At 40.4% G+C, this 21,489-nt stretch overlaps 1 protein-coding gene across 1 annotated transcript in view; it reads right to left on the reverse strand.

Moving 5' to 3' along the window:
* LOC143354710 (uncharacterized) overlaps positions 1-21,489 on the reverse strand; it is a 235,594-nt gene that overhangs the window by 116,089 nt on the left and 98,016 nt on the right. The window contains exon 3 of the mRNA XM_076788974.1: positions 17,270-17,384. Within this exon, the coding sequence (XP_076645089.1) occupies positions 17,270-17,384 (115 nt within the window). The remainder of the gene's footprint in view (positions 1-17,269; positions 17,385-21,489) is intronic.

Consider the following 21,489-nt stretch of genomic DNA (forward strand, 5'->3'; position numbering starts at 1 on the left):
ATAAATTTAAATAAGGGAAACATTCGATTTTTCATAATTTGAAAAAATATGTTATAGAACATGTTGCTCAATTTAATTGATAAAGAGCGAGTTTACCCAAAATTTCGCAATCCGTTTATTACTCGCGCTGTTAACAAAATTCACAAGCACTTATCCGGCTGTAATGTTATTAACATAATTATCGTCGAGCTCGGGCGAACCGAAAATTACCACGAACTCCGTAATTGCAACTTGACGATCGCCTAACGCGCGGCAGGTTGTTTACCGTGGTCGGATCAATAAATTGCCGGGTTCTTGTAAATTTTCTACCGGAAGCCGCAGCACGGACGAATTTCTGACTCACCGCAAAGGAACGGGACAACGGAGAACATTCTCCCTGATCTAATTTCGAAGGAAGCCACTTAATTTAAATGTCCGCCCTCCACCGCCGGTGTCGTCCCTCTCCCGTCCTTTATCGTTCCCCCGGGGACGGAATTAATTGCTTCTTAAGGAACTGGAATTATGTTTTCAAGAGCCACACCTCGCTCCCGTCGACTCTCCTCGCTTCGAACCTTTCTTCCTCATGAGGAGCACACCGGTGTTTTCTGCGAAACGGATGCTGAATAAATCTGCCGCATTTCACCGGCGAAAAGTAATTATTATAGTTGCGAACGATCGTGCCGGTGTGCGACGAACGAACCCTGTCGTCGGCGAAAGGTCGTTCCCGTGCGACCGTGACGAGGAGATACCGAACTCGATCAAAGTATTCGTTTGCGTCCCCGTGATGACACGAACTTCTTCCGACTAATTGGTAAATGGTATCACTGTTTACATAGGATACTGATTGCCGCGCTGCTTGTCGACCGGGAGCGTTCATTAAGCGATAAATGAGACGTGACGCTGTTGACTGGAAAAGCTACCAAGAAAAATATTTGGATCGAAGGAGCACGAAATTACGAAGAAATTCGACCCATGTGGCAAATTGTGGTAACACCTCGCGGAAATGTCACATAAATTTGTACAGTATAATGCTTCTTCGTTCGAGACCGTGTTTCGAGGGTAATAGAAATTCGTAATCGAGTTGGTCGCGTCTGACCAACGTTGGACGTTACCACTTAGAAATCCCATTCAATTTTTAATATGACGGAAATCGATAAATTCCTGTGCTCCGAGGATAGCTCTCGCGTTAATATGCTCGTTGTTCATCATTCTCGATAAAGAAATCTCAACTTCAATTATGAGCGCGAGCTCGCGCGACGTATAGCTCCGGCGATTTCTGTCGGATGTAAAATCGCGCGCGAGCTTTCAGGGAATCACTTCGCGCGGAATACGAATTACAGTTATTATAACAGTCGCGCGGAGGAATATCCATTGAAATGCGGCCGAATGGTAGGGCAAGAGGAATTCGACACGGCATTTGTGCGGGATAAATTTATACAGATTTCATTCAGAGCCGCGCCGATTCGACGTGAATTACGAAAGGAATGAAACGTCGCGTCGGTCGTACTGGAATCCGATAAACTTCGTTCGCGCGATACACATATGCGATTTCGTATTTGCGATCCAGTTGAAGCGTCACGCTACCCGAAATCGATTTCCGACCGATTCATCTAACGGTTACCGTAGATTTTTTCTCTCTGTCTCGCCGGGCGTTCTTCCACTGTTTCCTCTCTGCCGCGGCCGCCATTCCGGTCCCAACCGATTCCCACTCCCCTTTTTCCTTCCCGTTTCACGTCAGATGACAGCCAATTTTTATCCCGGTGATTGCATTTGCAATTCCCATGCGAAACTCCCCGTTCCCAGTCGCGTCTTTCGCACACCTCTGATCCGATCCTCAATTCTTTCGAACAGCCTCCACTTTTTGAAGCGGAAATATATTTCAAACCCCCCGCGGCCCCGGCACGATGAAAACACACGATCTTCCGCTTTTTCTTCCGCCGTTTTTACATTACTCAACGGCGCGGCGCGGCGCAGCGACGCCAATGAAATCCAGTAATTCGATTCAATCGTTTCGCTGCGTGGTAAGTAGCCAGCCGATTTTTTTCTTAGCTGTAATTTAAAATAATTGCAACCGGAGATGAACCTTCGCACTTCCTGCACTGTGCGGAGGCTATTGGAGATTCTTAGGAGGTTCATTAGTTACAAGATACTAGCCCCTCCACCGTTACCGCTACTAACCAGTCCACTTTACTCTAAGACTCTAACAAAGTCTGATTCATTCGATACATTGCAATAATAATTGATGTTTAAGTTTGTTAAAAATATTTCCACTGACGTGCTCATCAAAGTATTAAAGGTGAAAGCTGAGTTTCGAATGAACGCTTACCCGCTGATCGGAACTGTTATACCAGATTTCATGATCAGTGATGAGCATAATACAATTTTAGTGCGCACTGATTAATCTTGCAGAATTACCAGTTATACGAACGATTTAGGATCCATTTTGATATACGAGTACTATAAAACTCTTTCGAAATAGTAGAGGAAGTTAGTGTTTAACCAATCTGAATCTACGGTTAGATATTCCAAGTCTTTATTATTAATTAAAACTGGGAAATTCGGATGTATATGAATCATAACAGTGTGTATTGTATACAGGGTGTCCGTGGACAATCGACTGGGAAGTAATTCTATAGGCGAAAGTGAGTCGAAAAGAACGAATAAAATTTTTTTGATTGACTTTTCGTTTTCGAGAGAAACAAGTTTAAAGATCCGTCGGGCTTCGCGTGCTTTATTATACGCAAGAAGTAGAATCGGTAGGCTATGATCAGACGCACCAAAACCGATATCTATCCAATAGCACGCCTATTCACTGAATTTTCAAACTCGATTTACTCGAAAACGGAGCGTCAAATAAAAAAATTTTATTGTTTCTTTTCAACACTCTTTGGCCTATAGAATTACTTCCTAGTCGATTGTCCAGGGTATGTGGGTCGCCCTGTGTCTGGATTATACGCGTTTCAATCGCGTTATAGAAAAATTTTCCTTTCAATAAAATGGTCCCTTTGATTCAGTAGTACTCACAAAACTTGAATGTGACGTTTCCGTGAGTGGCACGCGATTCACCAAACTTTATTTTATTTCAGGCGTTTATGCGTTTTTCACGACTATAACCGGTGAACACTGTCCTCCTGAAATACATTAATCATTCAGCCATTTTCCAATCGCACAGTTTTGTCATTAAATACCTAGAACGGTACACAAATTTTTCAAATGAAAGTGTGGCAGTTTGCGACAGTAAATAACCAAAAAAAAAAAAAACAGCGTACCGCGTTTCGCGCCGGTGCGAGTAGTTCTCGCCGGAAGCGATAGAATCATAAACCAGTTGTTCACCTTGAAAACGGATGCGGAATAATAGAACGATGGCCTGCAGGATTCGGTTCTGGTCGAAATCCGGCGTCTGATAAATCGTCTCCGTGGAAGAAGGGCGAGAGCACACCTACAGATTTTCAAGGGTACACTCCTGGACAAAATGATAGCACGTGCTATCTTTAATGATTCTTGAATGATTGGTTATCGCTTTCGTTGCACAACCTTGACTTTTGACGTGCAACGAGCGAGGTTCTACTGTACGAACTTTGCGTATGTGTTATTTTTGCTCAGCTTGTTCGGAAAGCCAACGAGGTGAACTTTACTTAGCGACTGGTTCCTTTTTCCCGCATCATGACTATTCTTTTGGCTAAAATTTAGTTCAGGAAGTCAGAAATTTTTAACTTCTTTTATGCAGACCTGTAGATTTTGACGAGAAAATGCCAAAAATCCAAGTTTTAAGGTTAGGAATGCACTGGTTCAAAAGTTATGCGTGTTTAAAGTTGAGCGATGTTAAGCGTTCTTGACTGGTAAGGGCGCCGCCATATTGGCGTGTACTCAGATATCGTCCAATAAGCGGAGCCGCGAGAAGGTTGATGCAAATCTACGTTATCGACATCACCGTGTGCTTGTGCTGCCATCTAGCGGCTCAGATCGTTAGACGACGCGCGACGCTGAGCACATACCAACATGGCGGCTCCCTTACAATACCTCAAGTTTAAGCACTCATAACTTTTGAACTACTGATCCCCTAGGATTAAAATTTCGATTTTTGCATTTTCTCGCCAAAATCTGCAGAATTGCATAAAAAAGTTAAAAATTTCTGGTTTCCTCAGGTAAAGTTTAACCATTATTTTGCGTGTTTCATTAAAAAATGTAGTTCTCGGAAAATTAAAGAAAGGTCACATGTATACTATCGTTTTGTCTAGGAGTGTACGAGCGCGCAAGAGACAGACACACGTGCGGGACGTTTTCCTTTTTGTGTTCAGGTGGCGTCGATGAATCTCCCGGAGGTGCCACGGAGCCGATAAGGTTCTCGCCCGGACCTAGCCGGCGAAAATGAGAGCGTCCGCGGGCGCACGAACAAGCCTTGCTCCGATAAATTTCAGAAAATCTTATCTGGCGGGACAAGGGGGATGCTCCGCAGGGCCGACTTGTAAAATGGATGACGAACGGTATCCCTCGCGTGTACACCGGTCCTCCTCGCTCAATAAAGTTCGGCGTGCCTCGTCGAACCGGCACCGACCATAATAAAGACGAATCGGTGCTTGCCGGTAAAAGTTGCTAAGTGGAAATTTCACGGGCCATCACGAGCAACGCTATCCGCCTTGGATCCCCCTTAAAGGGAATTCATGGAGTCCCGGAAAATGAAAACTAATGAGTCTTATTCCTTTTCGCGCGAGACACCGTGCACTGCTCTGCGAACTTCTGAATTCTTTCACTATTTTCACTGTTTTCGTTCGCGTTTGGTAGAACCTATTCGAGATGCAAAGCACACTAAAAGCGCACTAAAAGTGGCTATTTTAGATTGTTTTATGAAAATTACAAAACTCCGAAAACATTAGTAGAATGTACAACTATTGTTACACTCCGTTAGACTCAGGGATATTATTAAAAGAAAAAATTCACGTATATGCAATATCTACTACGTATAAGTGACATAGAAAATTTTTATTTGACATATAGATCTAGATTGTAGTGTCTATAGGATTATAAAAGACGATTATGCTGAACGTTTCGCTACAGTGAATCATAGACCCGATGTTTTTGTAACGTTACTTAAATCTTAGCTGAATAACAAACTTAATTAGTCCAAGTGACTATAAATAATATATGTAAGTTAGTCTAGTTGATCGTGCAAGTGCCCGTGAAAGCGCAGACAAAGTTAAACATTCCAGGCTGGTTATCTACTGGTAGTAAAAGAATAATTGCACATTGGACGTTACGTGATCCTAGTTTTATGACCGTAGTTCCCGGACTGTAAACGTTCCGTTGTAAAATTTACAACCGAGAAACACCGTTCTGAGCGAGGCTCGAAGTTATCACACGCCTCGCGTCGTATCTTTCATGCCTGACAAACATGGGTCTATTCTACTGACTAGAGTACATTTTAGGGAAATCAGTGTACCAGCAGAAGTACAGTCTCAATGAGAATCTTACCTACTAAACTCATTGTTGATCTTAACAGTACGTTACTATAAAGAATTCATGCCCGTTTAATTACCGTCGCGGAATTTACTCACGTTGGTAGTCAAGAATTAACGGCTCTTTAAATACCGTCTCGGAATTTAGTCACAGAATTTACTCATAACTTTCTTACATAAAAATTCGTAGCTATAAATCGTGACGTTCGTGGAATAATAATTTTATGTAGTGTATTTAATATGTTACGTCAAATAATTGTAGTTTAGAAAGCAAATGATCAATAAGAATTTTTGGAAGGTAGTAACATGTTCTTGTAAATTTACTAGTAGGCTTGCCAATAATTTCTATAGTGATTACTGTCTCTTTCCCGAGTACAAGATCTATTTTTAATCAATACAATTCATGTTGTAATTAATATGTTATTTTTTTAATATATTCTATATGTCGGTTGACAATTTAGGTATTAAAGCTAGATCTATGTAGTACTAACGGTGACTGTTTTACACTACTTTTAAATAACAATATGTTCAAGGGAATACATTTTTTAAATAAATCTCCATTAATGCATCTCAACAATTTCAATAATAGCAAATTCAACGCAATCTGTTATTTTGACGGATCTTATAATTTTATTGTTAAAGTGCTTAAATGAGCATCCAGTGTAATTGAATAGAAATATGAAAATCGTTCTTATAAAATTCCGCGGAGTAAGAATATGAAATTTCGGAAACCGGGTAAGTGGATTTTTGTGGAATGAATGAATAAAACGTCGCAATTTCAAGATCAATATTTCATCCTCGAGAAAAACGAATGTCTCCACTTGATCCCGAGCAATCCAGAACCTACTCGAGTGGACCGGTTTAAGCAGTTCTTGGCTGTTTGCATTTTAATATCGCGGCCGAGGAGATGCACGGTGTCAGTGCAACAGGTGACGCGATTCGAAATTGTCAACGTTTCGTCTGACGATAAAATCGGATCGTAGTTCACGCGTTACGCCCTTCCGCCGCAGGGATCTCAGACAATTTCTCAAATCGTGCGCCGCGGCAATCAGACGCGTTTCAACGCTGTCACGCAACGGACAACACATTTGCATAACTTGCTGACGTCTCGAGAACGACGCTTTTTCTTCGTTACGCCGACGACGCGACGTCGTGCACTATTATCATTATGGTAATGCGACCAGCAACCGAACTGATTTAACAACAGAAAATTCAATGTATTTATGGGAATTTACGTAAATTTGCATTCGCTGTACAGCGTGTTTAATTAATTAATTAATTAATCAAATTTTAATTCCTTCCTAAATGGTTCCAGCAATTAAAAAACGAAATCGTACATTTATATAAATGGTAAAGCTCGCGTTTCATAAAAGCTTACGTTTCAGAAGGTTCACGGTTTTCCTTTGATTGTACTTTCCTATCGGAAGTTCCGAGCACAATACAAATTGCCGGAGAATGATGTCTAGTTTCTTTGTTGGCGTACACGTCTTTGCAATGGCGAGGTACATACTTCACAGTCGCTCACATTTACCCTTTCATCGATCTTCACACGCTGCCCCCATTTTTCCTTTTTACCGTTGTTTACGCGAGCTCCGTGTACAGGTGATCCGCCATAAAATCCCACAATGATTCACTCTGATACATGAACCCCTAGATCGTGAATCTCCATATATATACTTATGGTATTCGGGAATTTATACTTTGTTTACAACTTGTCATTCAGGCAATAAATTCGAGAATTTCCAATACAAAGTTTGAAATTAAGTCACTTGTGTGATAGCTGGAAACAATAAATAATGGTATTAAATGTCGTTTTAAACTGGCTGCGTTAATCACGAAATTTTACCTGCTGGGTTAATTTACCCTGCATTGAACAGCTCCGACTAAGTAATACCATTATCGAACCTGTATGCATAATTACATCAAAATAATTTTCGAAACGCACGCGCTTGTTTTACAAAGGAATATTGAATGCGGTAATTATGGCATCAACCGAGGTAGACACGGCAAACTCCCTGAAAATTACGGCATAGTCGTTTATGAATGAATGTTATTGACACAACAGACGGGTAAATAATTTTATTAACAACTTGCACATAATTGCAGATTGCGTAATAATGATAGTTTACCAAATTTGAGTAATCAAATGGTTTCAAATATTTATTCGTCATACCCCTAAATCTTTATACTCACGATCCTAACGAATATTATAGGTTAATATTTATTCGACACGCTTGCATCGAAATCGAGAGACACTATTATTAATTCCATGAATTGTTTCAAGTTTTGCACCATTGTCATGTATGACAAACATTCAATGAATAATTTTTATAACATTTCCAATGAAGAAGACCGCCGAAGAGACGATAAATACATTTGTACTTTACTTCTGTCTCTTACAATTAACTTAGAACATTTTTATTTTGCATAAGGATTTACATTCCAGTTGTAACGAAATACAAATTGTAAGCCAGACTTGTGATTAGTTATAAATCGTTTTCGATGCCGAATAAACTTGAGAAGAAACATGAGAATTGTTTATGGCCCCAGCTCAGACTTCTACGAACAGTATGGTGCTGCCTACAAAAAATTCCAGACATAATATTTTAGTCCAGTTTTTCGGTAAATTAAATATTTTTCCCGGGCAGTGTAACGTACAGGCCTTCCCCGAGTACGTGAAAGCATTTTCAGTGGAAAGCAGGTCCACGATGAATTATTGACGGGCCTGTGGTCGACTTCGTCTCGTTGGGAAAGTAATTTATAGCCTAACAGGAACCCTCAGCAAGGCTCGCAATAACAACTCGTGCCGCGATCGAATATTCTTGTGTAAAATGTCACCGACAGCAGGAAATATCGCGAACCTGCAAGAAGAAATCGCGGTTGGTCACTTACCACGAAACAGACCTTTTAAAGCTTATCCAGAGTATGCAAAAACACTTTCTTCCAGACAGCTCGAACTATAGAATTATAAATCTTTCCAAGAACAAAATTATTCTTATTGCAGATTCGACAATTACCGTAATGCAGATTCTTCGAAAGAGAAGAATGCTCGAAATGATTGGAAAAGTAATATTTAAATATTTTGTTTGTATTTCTTCACGCGTGCTATTTCCCCATGGAAAGTAATATTAAAATATGGTGTGTTAATAGAGTTCTCCTCACTTTGTTTGGATACTGAAACTATCTACTTTGCAGAAAACAAGGAAGTACCTTATTGCCTTCGTGAGGCTTTAAAAGATTACTGCGGCAGACAATAAGGAATTGCAAACTATGTGCAAGAGATTCATTCTGCGGCTTCGGTTAAGCTCGCTAAAATATGAAAGACTTCCTTAAAGAGGTCCATAAGGAGTGACTATTAACTTTCTGCCTTATTATACGCATTAAGCTTTGCGAAATGGAAACTCAAGCGAAAGAAATGAATGTGACGAGCAATATCGAGTGCACCTTATAATCCCTCACTTCTGACGCAATTATTCCTTTATATTTACAATTTTACAATGATTTTATAAACTGCTCACATACATTACTATTCACTCGTGAACGAAATAAGCAATTCTGTCAATCACTAAACATATTAATTGTCGAACTTCTATCAAACATATCAGTCATTGAGCTTGCGATCTTCTCGGCACGTTTCCAAGTTTCTGAGCCACTGGGAATAATTTCGCAGCTTTTTTCATTTAAAAGTTGAGCACTAATTTTTTCCATTTCTTCTGGTTCCAATATCTCGGCATATAATGCAACGTAATACTTTTCGAAGAATAAGAACTGAAAACTGATAGAAGAAGTCAAAGTTCGTTCAGCTCCTTTAGAATCTTCGACGCCCTTCACATAGTAAGAAGTCTCAGAAACTTCGATCCTGACTATTGTTTCTTTTCAGTATGTCGACTGCCGACGCAGTCAGGTAGCGGCACTCTATCCAGTCGCGACGCCATTTTCTTCGATCTTTTCTCGCTGACGATTGCTATGCCCGATTGGCGGGAGGTGCTTCGACTTCGCTGTAGGACAAACCTATGATCAGAAGGGGGGGATTGGGGACTTCCTATTCACAGATTTATCGACTCGAAACCGGGAAGTCTTCCGTCAGGTCATTTCGAGGATTATCCGCTTTCTATTGGAGCCTTATGTTATCTGAAAAATAAGACGCCGTTGAGTTTCATCATAACGGGGGGAACACGCGTCGAAACTGCTGTTTAGAGGCCAATGCATACCTCACAGGCTGGCAAGCCTGACGGTTTTTCCCATTTATACGAATTTTGGGGTCGGGGACAGCCCCTTGAGAGGGTTCGAGAGACTCAGAACAAAGGCACAGCGTGTCCTCTGCTACCAGAACCCCAGGAGTTCCTAGGCCAATGCTAGAGCTTGACAGGCTCCTGGGCCGGCGGCACGAAGGCAGAATGAACATGCTGTATTTATTTAAAAAGCTATCAACCAGAACTTTTCAGAGTTCGTCGTGGTAATAAATGGGGAATACGTTGTTAAGGAATTTAAACGTTATAACAAACAAAATAACAATTTATTACTATGCTAACAAACCTATCACCACCTCAGCCGCGCCTATAGGCCCAACGTTTTGACGTCGAACGTCACACGCTACATAGTATGTGTGACCGCTGTAGCTAATATTTCGAATATAGCCGAAAATGCGTGTGAAACGAGGCCAGCCTCTTCCACTCTGAACCAATCGGCCGCGCATTCGTATCAATACAATGTCACCACTTCGAATCCTTACGAAATGGCGTCTTGCCACCCCCTACAATCGCGTAGTAGTGGGCGGTAACAGTTTAATTGTATCTTAGCCGACTGCTATAACCCACAGCTTACGTCGAATATAATGGAATTAATCACACGGGAAATTCTTGGTAGAAATAGTATCTATTGTTATGTTTTCCGAATAGGACTTGCAATATTATGATTTAGTATGAGAAAGTCACTTCCAACGTGGTTATAAAGTGATTAAAACTCATCGTAGAAACTAATTTTTACCCTAGCTTCATTTTTAGAGTTGACCAACATCTGACCTTGCCCGTCATAAAATTGATGGGCTTGGGCTAACCGAACGGTACAACACCTTCTACCTGCATTATCGCCGTGCGCACCATACCTAAGCAGGTGATTTTTCTTGTAAGTCAAAAACACATGTTGCTATTGAGTCATTGGGAAACAAGAATGGACAGGTTACCTGAAAGATGGCAACAAGTTCTTACAAATAATGGAAATTATATCATTGAATAATATGAAACATATATTTTTATAAATTGATTCAAATGCTTTCTTTCAAATACGACAGAACTTTCCCTCCAACTTAATATATTTTTAAAACAGTTCTAAGTACCCAATATTAGCAATTTTTGATGCTCCGCGAATTAAAAAACGGAATTTCAAAAAGGAAGAATCGTAAAATACGACCATATTTAAAAAAATTTTTTTACACTTGAACCGGTGGTCAAATTTGCAGAACAAAGATGTTTCTAATATATTTTCATTAAGAAATTACATTTGCGCATAGCATGATAAATTATTTAAGAAGGATGTGTGATGCTGTTTCACCAAGTGCCAGGAACGTTTCCTATCTCCATGGTGTTGTAAAGGAGAGATACGGATAGTTTACCTAAGGAGCTATGGAGCCCCGAAAAACATTTTTTAATTTTGTGCTATGCACAGCAGGGAACTGTCAACGCGCTCTCGAAAGACCATCTGAAAGAGGCCCGACAGGCTGGAGAAGAAATTCGGTTTCAAAGCATGGCAGGCTTGTCGGCTCCTAAACGCTAGATACAAAACCAGAGTTGTAATGTTGAGCGAGCCGGACTGACCTGTGAGGTATGCATTGGCCTTAACGCGTCCGTTGATCGCTACAAAAACTTCATTTTCCTCTCCGAGCACGGTTCTTGAATTCCTTGACAGAATACACAGAATACTCCGTAAAAATTGAGCAACAAAAATCTTTATACTACGTGTAAATTGCTGAAAGTGAGCTCAAAATGAATTCGGAGTTCACGCATGTTATGTGTGCTTCACCTACGCCGAGAAGCTCGGAATTTATACACGTTATGCACGTGATCCTGGAAATTTAGTAGCAACGGATAATTTCGACGCGCAACTGTTCTGTGCTCCAGTGTATCATTAATGCAGTAATCTACTTATTGACGCCCGACAACGCTATTGTACTACAATTTACACGATAGTAACGAAGCACTCGGATAATCATTTAATCAGAAAATTCATCCGGATTATTTTTGTCAGATTACTCCAAGAACAAACCAAGCAATATTAGTTTCACTATTTACGCGTCCTTGCGTTCTGAAAAAAAAAAATTTTATTGTTAAAATTGAAAATAAAATTTCAAAGTAATGTTTCTTAAGAGAACGGTTGATCCTACAGTTCCTGCGAGACTTTTGTTCTTCGCGATGGGTACTGTAGGTTCTAATACGAAAAAATATTTGACCTTGAAAAATGGGTCGAGGTCAATTCTGCAGTTTGTTTTTTTTTTAACAGATCTCCACCTGTCCACAGCTGCAAAATCACGCTACAATGGTCGCGACATGTAATTTTGAAAGACCCTGTACATAAATCCAAAATGGATACTGGCGGATATTCTGCCGCCGGTTGAATCCGTTTAGATTTCCATCGGACGGACGCGGCGCGGCGGCCGCGCAGGAATACAATACTCGGAAAGAAAAATCCTCGACTCGGTCGATCCGGTAATATCCGGTGTTCGTTCGAGCTAGAAATTTCGAAGCACGCTAGAAAAAAGGCCACATGGGGCTGGGGAAAAGGTCGCCTTATTCCTCGGCTTCTAGACGGCACAATGGCCATGGGGTTTTGGCCCATTCAGAGGGGGAAATAACGACCGAAGCGATTTCCAATCTCTCTGACCAAAAATCGCGCTTGATCCTTGCACGGGGTGGAAGTGGGATCTAATGGATCTTTGGGAATCTTTTGGTTTCTGCTTTGTTGTGAGACCTGATTTTCGACTCGACAAAATCTGAAACTGTAAAAATGGGTTAACGAAAGGTTGTGGAATAAATTTCCTTACTAAAGTCAACGTTCATCAGTTAGTATTAGAGGTCGGTATGTCTACGTTACAATTCTCATTTTCCTCGTAACACGCGAACGGCAGCAGAGCTTTCATGACGTTCAACCGCGCGAAGACGGCGGAGGGGTAGTAAGAGACACTTTAAGGCTATTCCAAGGGTGCTCGTTTCCCAGAATGGAAGAACGAGCTCAGTGGAAATTTCGCGGTTTCTCGGCGACGCTTTCTCAGGCTGGGTGTTTTGCCTGTCGCTATTTATCCGGTTCCTATCCTAGCGAGAATAAACCTCCCTCGAGGGGATAAAGACGGTGGTTCAGCTGCGCGCTATGCGAAGAAGTCGGAAAGTGAGCCCGATGAGGCGGCCCGGAGGCCGAGACCGTGGAAGGGAGAAAATAGGGCGTCAGAAAACGGGCCGGAGAAATAGATTATGGCCGGCGGCGCGGCGAGGGAAACTCCGTTATTCCTCGAGGAAAAGAGATTACAAGATGTATCATCGCCGAGGCTTGCCAGGACTTTATGGGCCTGTAACCGTCACGGTAATCGAGTCCTTAATACGGTGTAATAACACCGATCCGGATGTACCATCGTGATTTAGTCGATGAAACCGAAGGGAAAATGCTTTTTTTTCAAGCTGCTTCGCTCTAACTCATCCTCTCGTCCCGCGAGGGCCCGATTTATTTGGAGCCTTTCATCTGCAGCGATGGACCAGAGTATACTCACTCTCTTTGAAAAGGAGTAACTACAAAGTTTAATTTTTTCTAGACACAGTTATCTGTTCAAACGTATTTGGTGAAAATAATTGTGCAACGTCGTGGTGTATGCAACCTTGTTATTTTTTTTCAAGACAATACAAAAGTCAGTTTTAGTTGTAGTAATTTTTCTGTTTTTATTTTTAGTTTAATATCTTGTTTGTATCTCGATAATGATATCATTGTTGGAATTCTCTTTTCACTTTTCACTGGAATCGACAGCCGATCGTGTTTTCAGATAATGATTTACGTTATACATCATTTAACCTTCGTTACATTGGTTACGTTGGAGGATTTCAGTCGGTCCGAAGTTTTTCACGAATTTTGTAGCGTGCAGCTTTTTCCGCAAGCGTGCAAAGTAAATCTCCAACTGTAAATACTGGCGGAGTTAACGGAGAGAAAAACGATACGACCAGTATTTCTTTTTTTTTTTTTTTTCGTGTGGAGGGTACACATTACCACCGAACACTTTAATATTGTACATATTTACATATCGAATATTTGTTATATTCTTTTGATCTGTTGCGGCTGTTTACACTTTTCGAAAAAAGGAGAAATATTGCTCGTTTGAAGCAACATCTACAAACTCAACTCAACTTTCAAGCAACAAATCAACACCAATAAAACCTCAAAAATCTTTGTTTTCGGCACATGTATCGCACAGGTCAGGGCACCGAGCACACCGCGCAGTCAGCACCGACGGCAAATCAACTTTCCTAAAAGAGCCCTATTCTTCGACTTTTGTCTGCCGGTGTATCTAATCATTCTATTCTGCTCGGCTAACGCAAGGTTAACAATGACTCAATCCCGAGGCAGCCCGGTTCCCCAGTTCCCACGTCGCGAGTAATCATCCACCAACAGATCGAACTCGTTTCCCGTCGCTCGGTGTGGGTGAAGCGTTAACCCATTAGGTCCATTCAGCGGGGCCCAAACAAAAGACGGAGCAAAGTTGGCAGCTGGTTTCGGTGGCAGTGTGAAGTGACTTTTAATAAACCGAGTGCTTGAACGACTCGGTCGAGAGACTTGGCTCAAGGAAAGAGAGAGAGAGAGAGAGACAGAGAGACGGGGTGAGAAAGGGCGGTGAGGGGAGAAGGAAGGGAAAGAGAGGGAGAGGAAGACACCTCGAGTTCCTCGACGGTTGTTGCCGACGGATCGAGAGGGTTGGTCGCGGTGGCGCGCGCGAGCCGTAAAATGGAAACGGTGGGCAGACCAGGCTGCAGAAGGGACAAGGGAGGGACGACCGGGTCCCTTTGTTCTTGGCGGGTGTTTTGTTTCAGGATTACGGGCTTATGAAGTATTCGCGTTTATCTGTGGCAACTACATGGGCGAGAGGGGGGCGGGTCGGAGGGGCACGGGCCGAGTAAACTGGAGCAAGACAACTAGAAGCGACGCTGCCGTCTGTTAATCCGCGAGCCGTACTGCTGATTTCGAATTAATTATCGTGTTAAACTACTGCTCGCCGTTTAATTCCTGTCCCCGGCTCTGTCAGATCCACTACTGCCGCTTCTCCTCGCGCTGATTTTTATCGCTCACCCTGCTCTCAACGAGCACTCGTCGAGGAAACTCGAATCGCGTAAACGCGCACAGCCTGGAACTGGCGGCTCTTGAATCATTCTGTAAAAACTAAGCCAGAAGTCGATTCGAGAGACTGTTGGATTATTATGAATTCGAAAGTATTGGAAAACTCTGTGGAGGACTTCACAATAAAACGTGCTGTTTTGTTGATTATAACGGATGCATTATTACTGTTCCCATTAATTGTTATAACTTTTATGGATAATTATAAATTAATTTACGGCGCAGTCTAACAACTACATTGTTGTTGAACGTCGTAGGCAATTTTGGGTATTGGCATGAGGATTAATGTCACTGTTGCTCGCTTTGAAAATTTACTAAATTATAATATTCGCTTATTTATTATTGTATTTATTTATTTACACATTACGATAGTACTATCGAGATTTTACTTTACTAGGCTCCACATTAAGTTTTCTAATTGTGAATAACTCGTAATTATTGTTTAAATTGTTAAATTCGTCAGTTAGAAGAAATATTTATGGACTGCTAGTAGTACAACTCAGCCATATCTGATCCATATGCATTCTCGTTCAATTATATGGGAATATTATTATATTATTCTCGTTCGTTATATGGGAATATGTAATAAAAACTTCTATAATTCAATGAAAACACTGAAATATACATAAACATTCTTCCATGACACGCCGTTTGAATCAAATTTTAAAAATTATCTGAACAAATTTTTTATTTTTATTCCATTGAAACCTCTTTTTCAACAACTTTGTATGCCACTTGTTATCTCCCACAGTTCATTTCATACATTCTGAAAAATTAATCACGCGTGCTTAGTGGACCATTCATTCATGATTGATATGATGAATAAAACAATGCTGTCACTCAAACTGCATATCATTTACCTTCATTTAATGACTTCACGTTATTAGGTTCTATAGTATATTCGGTGGCACAAAATGTATTCGTACAACAGAGTAGTTTACTCCAGTTAATTGTATTGGACCTTTAATCGTTGCATATTATTTAGAGGAATGTTCTTAATCGTTGAATATTATTAATTAAGAGTTTCATTCCAATTAGGTTTAACAATATTTTATACAAATATTATTAAGAAATCAATAGTATTAACCTGAACAAATACTTTTGTGAAACTGATTTTTTAAATTGTTAATTAAAACAGAAGTAATACAAATCAATCATATTGCGTCCACCTGGACTTTCCTTGTTATGTGTGACATAGGAAAATAATAATAACAAGTCAATCAAACCTGACACAAGCTAGTATATACAACAAGAAGAAGAAAAGAAAGGAATCCAATTTTCAAATTGAAGGGAACAAAAATTAAAGTAATGTCGTAGTCTTCCTGCACTTCTCAATAAAACTTCGTATTAATGAACCGTCTTGGGATTTATTCGCCGTACAAGTAATCGCATGGTCGAAGTAACTGTTTAAGAAGCGGAAAAGACGTAATGCGAATGCGATGAACACCGTGTGACAGAAATTCCGTGTTCGCCTGGCTTATTTAGAATTCACCTCGCAAGTTTCTAATTAAATGTCTCATGTTCCGAGTGTTCTCTTTTAATTTGCATTTAATTAAATGTATCTGTGGCATGTCTGTCCGCTGACCACTGTTCCATTCCGCGGATAGCCGCACTAATAATAATTTCGTTTCCCGTTTCGGGAAATAAAAATGCTCGAAATTTCTTTCGTAATTCATTGCTTTTCTCTCACGCGCTTTCCATTTTACGGCTGATATCCACAGACGTGGTTAAGCTACAGGAAAAATAAAACGCGGATTGATGTTTTTTCTGTGACAGACATCGTTCTCGAGTAAACCGCGTTTAATGCATTGGACCGTCGCATACTGCCCTTGAAGCTATTAAATATTTGTCAGACGCCAATATTTGCGAGCGTACTCAATAAATGCTCGGATATAATTTTTACATCTCACTATAAAAAATGTACACCACACTTCTTCCTTTTTTAAAATTACCATCACCTTCGTTCTATTTGTGTTACCCCTTGAATGACATGCTTTTTGTTCAATAACTTTCTATCGCATTCGAAAAAAATTTATCGATAATAAGCTTGTAGATCTTTACGCATTTATGACATATGTAAATCTAGAACGCAATGAAGCTTGAATATTGAGAAAAGTGAAGAATACTTTTATCGTATTTCGCTCATAAGAAATGTTTCAATGGACAAATAAAATTTTATTAAAATGGTTCCCGAAGATGGGAGTTTCGATAAAGTTCCACAGTCTATTTTATGTGGCTTGTATGTCGGAACGATCGTGTGCTAGCGAAATTCATCGACAAAGTGTTCTCCTCTTTGAAAAGAATTTTCCTGCCACGCGAGCTAGATAAACAGTGTCACTATTCTGAGGGGGTGTGCGTATATATATAAGTTCGATGCATCGGAAGGATTAATTTAACGCCAATAATATCGTGTCGCCGTAGTCACAAAAGGGTTGACGAGTAATTATAGATGCACATTCAGGACAATCAACTCTTACCTTATTTTCGATACCACCGTGGGGGTGAACTCTAGCTGACGGAATCCTAACTCCTGCGGCCTGACATCCTCCAAGCTACTGTACCTCACGTAGGTGCAGGCTGGCGTGGAAATAGCTGAAAGTAAATATAGGAAGAGTGTCAGTCTGTGCTCGATAAAAATAACTTATTAATTGAGCTCTGATAATTATTGATTATACATAAAGGTTCCGTGTAATACCGCCTGATAAAAATTTCTGTATAGTTTTATGTTAGTATTCGTTTAATAAAATTCTAAAAAACCACACGTAAATTCTGTATGGTTTCTTTCGTTTTTCCACTGGTTAACTGAGGATTCTTTTTGGTTTAATGGTTTCGTAACATATTTTGCTACTTGTTTCACAGTTCATGCATATATTACGAAAATTTATTATGCAAAGTAAATATTGAGGTATTTCTCAATTTTTTCTTTTACCTCTACTAAACATACTCTGCTTAATTGACGATTTACATCTCTCTTCTAAAGCGAATGTATGATACATTTGATAAACTGAAATCTTATCAAATTTCCCAGAACTTTTAAAAATACGCAAAAATGAAAGAATGCGTGCTATCTGTTCGTCAGCCGGTGTAGGTGAGACACTACCGCAGGATTTAAAGCGAAAACCATTTCCGGTTTTCTGTACGGCAGCGTAGTTTGCGCATTTCCTACGCGGTTTTTCGCAGTTGTAATAGCGCCAGGCGAAATCCGCGACTGCTAATTTCGTATTTGAACCGTGTCGCGCGGTATGAAATCGATCATCGACGTTTTGGACTTCTGCCGGGCACCGGTTCGGCCCGGCTTTGTTCATTGCCCGGTAGAACGGCATGAAAGGGTGAAAGGGTGGCGGCCGTTCGAATAACGAGCCGACGGCGTTAACGTCGAAAAATCAATAGGGCCGTGTACATTCCTCATAAATAAATATGAATATCGCGTATCGCGGCCCTTCACCGTTGCCCGGCGAATGTAAATGTGTTACGACGGCGACGACGACGTCGACGGCTGCGTGCTGCGCGCTATACACGCTCAAAAGCGCGGCTAATATCGAGCGGATCGATTCCGCGTAATGGCGGATCCAGAGCAATACTCCGATCGGTTTTCACTGTTTGCTGGCCGTTCTTCGCATGTTTACGGAATAAATTAGAAGACCAGCGAAAATTTACAACATCCTGCAACCGCGCTCGCCGGCTCGTTAAACAAAAATTAAACGAGCAAAACTTTTCAGCGGATAGGTAACCAACGAGAAAATTCGCACATAGTCGCAGCTCTTCTCTCGTTCGAGTTATAGAAAGGTAAGCAAAATTCTTTTCTATTTTTATACCGGGTGTCCCGCCCGACTTTGACTCGAACAGTTTCTTAATTATTGAACTGGAAAACTTGTGCTGAACTTTGATTCTCGCATAGAAACGACTGCAACGACGCAACGAAACAATATGAAAAAGGAAAATGGAACGATGAAGAATGGAGAATGCTGTAACAATGAAGAAACAAAGAGTACCGGGAACAATTAAAGCGCCGATCAATCAGAGAAGAAGTCTCTGACTGAATTGAAACGATCAGAACTTCTTAATTACTCTTTACGTCCTGCTAGAAAATAAACGCTTCCGTTGAACTGATCGATCGAGCCTCTTAATTTCCATGATTAAAGAGGTGTCTACCGTTCGAGGTACTATTCGCATGGTTTCCGTTTGCTATGAAATAAGAACGTACAGGTCATCTGACACGGTCCATGCGTTAGAAGCCAGCAGACTTCTGGTAAAACTCTTCCAAATTCAAAATTGTTGTATGATCAGGCGTTGAAAGTTATTATCATCGTTTTCATGTAATTATTATCCTACAATTTTCTGCGTAATGTGCAGGGAATAGAATAAAATAAAAATATGAATAAGAATAATAAAATAATTAAAATAATAATAATATAATTATAATAACATAAATTAATAATAAAAATAATCTGCAAACAAATGTTCTTCGTAAATTATTCATTAATATTTTGTAAATCAGTCATTTTTATGAATGCAATATGAGAAAGGCATGACCCAAACGCAATGGCAAATAAATAGTTCGAACTAATTCCAAGTACCGAGCACAGGTCTACAAGAAAATAGCCTCGAAAATTCCCGCAAGAACAGATCATAAAGCTCTCCGGCAGCCAGCAATAAATTTATTCTAGCCGAACCATTACCCCGAATCGCTGCGTCCAAAAAATCCTTCGCTGAAGACTACGGGTATGAGAAAGAGAATGGAAGATCCGCAAAACAAGAGGCTCGGCGAAAATGCGAAAACTTCCGCATCTCAAGTGCAAGAGAGGTACGAGTGTTGTGCGGATTGCTTGGAATAGCGGTGCAACTTACAGTTGAATTTTTTGGTAAAACGTTTCGGTACGTCTTCATTATACAATACATGCACAAGTTTAAGACAGATTTACAATACTAATATGATTTCATTGGAATTATTATTTACTTGTAATTATTATCTACTTCACGACTGATAGAATATAAAACGATAACTAAATAAAAATTGTCTGCATCATATTCAAGATATAGGCGTTACACAGACATTCATTACCACTTTAAAGAATTTTCAAAGAAGAGTATTTTCATTTTTTTTTTGGTAATGCATTTACAGTTTTGAATATGATTGTGAAACATTCGTAATTAAATAGAACTCTTTAAACGTAGTTCAAATATGTTTTTGAAATGATCGAATCAAAATCATGTAGTCAGGAAGCGAGAAAAACTATGAAAAAAATGAAAGAAATTCTAACAAAAATTTATATTTATATCTGTGGAAATAATTGCGTCACTCATATATATGGGTGTCACGGGAGTCGACGTGTTAAACGTTAAAATCTGTGAATCGATCTCGTCACAGCTGTCAAGGGAACATTGAAAAGTCTGTCGTGCACCCGACAATTTTCGTCGAGCGACGAAATAGTTCTCGGATCCGATGAGAATTTGCAGGGGGGTAAAAAGAGGGTAAGAAAAATTTGCAGTGTTTTCAAGCTCGATCGTCGGATACGCGACCGATCGTTGGAGGCGTGGCGATCGAGGCTTCGCGAAAAACAGAAAACGTCGGATGAAGAACCGAGTCACGCGGCGCGCGTGAAAGAACCTCATTGATTTTACAATCTCCGCGCGTCCCCCCTCTGACCCCTCAGCTTTACAGACTATTACCCCTTCCGCGTCTCCACCTGATAACTTCGTGTCCCGAAATTTTCTCTGCCTTTCCTGCCGCCAACCCATTCTTTCTCCCGGGTTTCTCCGCTGCCTCGCGATCGTCCCTTGAACAATTTTTTTTTCTTTCCCTTTCTCCATCAGCCACCCCCGAGGTTGGTTTTTCTTTTTTTCACCCCACCCACCCCCCCCTGATTCACAGTTAATGAGGCGAGAAGGGACCCGTGAGACTATCCTGCATAAACCGAGGGTGCTCGTGAATTATAAAAAAAAATTCCACTCCGCAACCCCCTCCCCGTCGCGTTTCTGGGATTATGAAAAATTCCGCGGACCCCCGGAGCGAACCGTGTGACAGAGTTCGGTGTAAAAACGTGCGCGCGGACGACTTTACGCGTCTAATTTGGATGCGTTGAATTTTAACTTCAGAATGCCGCCGGGATTATCTGTATATATCTCTGTTGAATTGTATTCGTGAGTTCTCCCCGTCTTCGCTCGCTGCGATGAATTTAACTTGTTACTGCGAAGACCCGTTAATGAAATGGAACATTTTCAAGCATGGAAAGCCGGATTATTTCATGTGGAATCGGACGATTGCATCGGATTATATGTACAAAAGTAAGTCGAAAACACGCGATGAATTTGTTTTTGCGCAAAGCTCCGATCTTCTGAAAATGTAATCCTTTACAGGACGAGTACAGATACAGTGAGAAATTTCAATACCATTTTGTCAGTTTGTGTTTAAGTATTACTTTACTGTAATATTTCGCTAAATATATTTCTAAAAAAAAAAATAGAAAAATTATTGACATTTTAAACATTTCTATTAGGTAACATTGGCCAAATGTGTAATTTTAACTCGATTAAAACTGTTCTAGAATATAGTATAATATCCTACAAATAAGTGCTCGATTAATAAAAGTTTTGTCCAAATACCCTTATCGCTGGACTGCAGATTTTTATGCAAAACAAACATTGTTTACATTCCTTTCAGAATACAGGCGCTGCACAGATATTCATCTGTTTTTAA

This window comes from Halictus rubicundus, chromosome 1 (genome assembly GCF_050948215.1).
Source record: "Halictus rubicundus isolate RS-2024b chromosome 1, iyHalRubi1_principal, whole genome shotgun sequence".
Classification (NCBI taxonomy): Eukaryota; Metazoa; Arthropoda; class Insecta; order Hymenoptera; family Halictidae; genus Halictus; species Halictus rubicundus.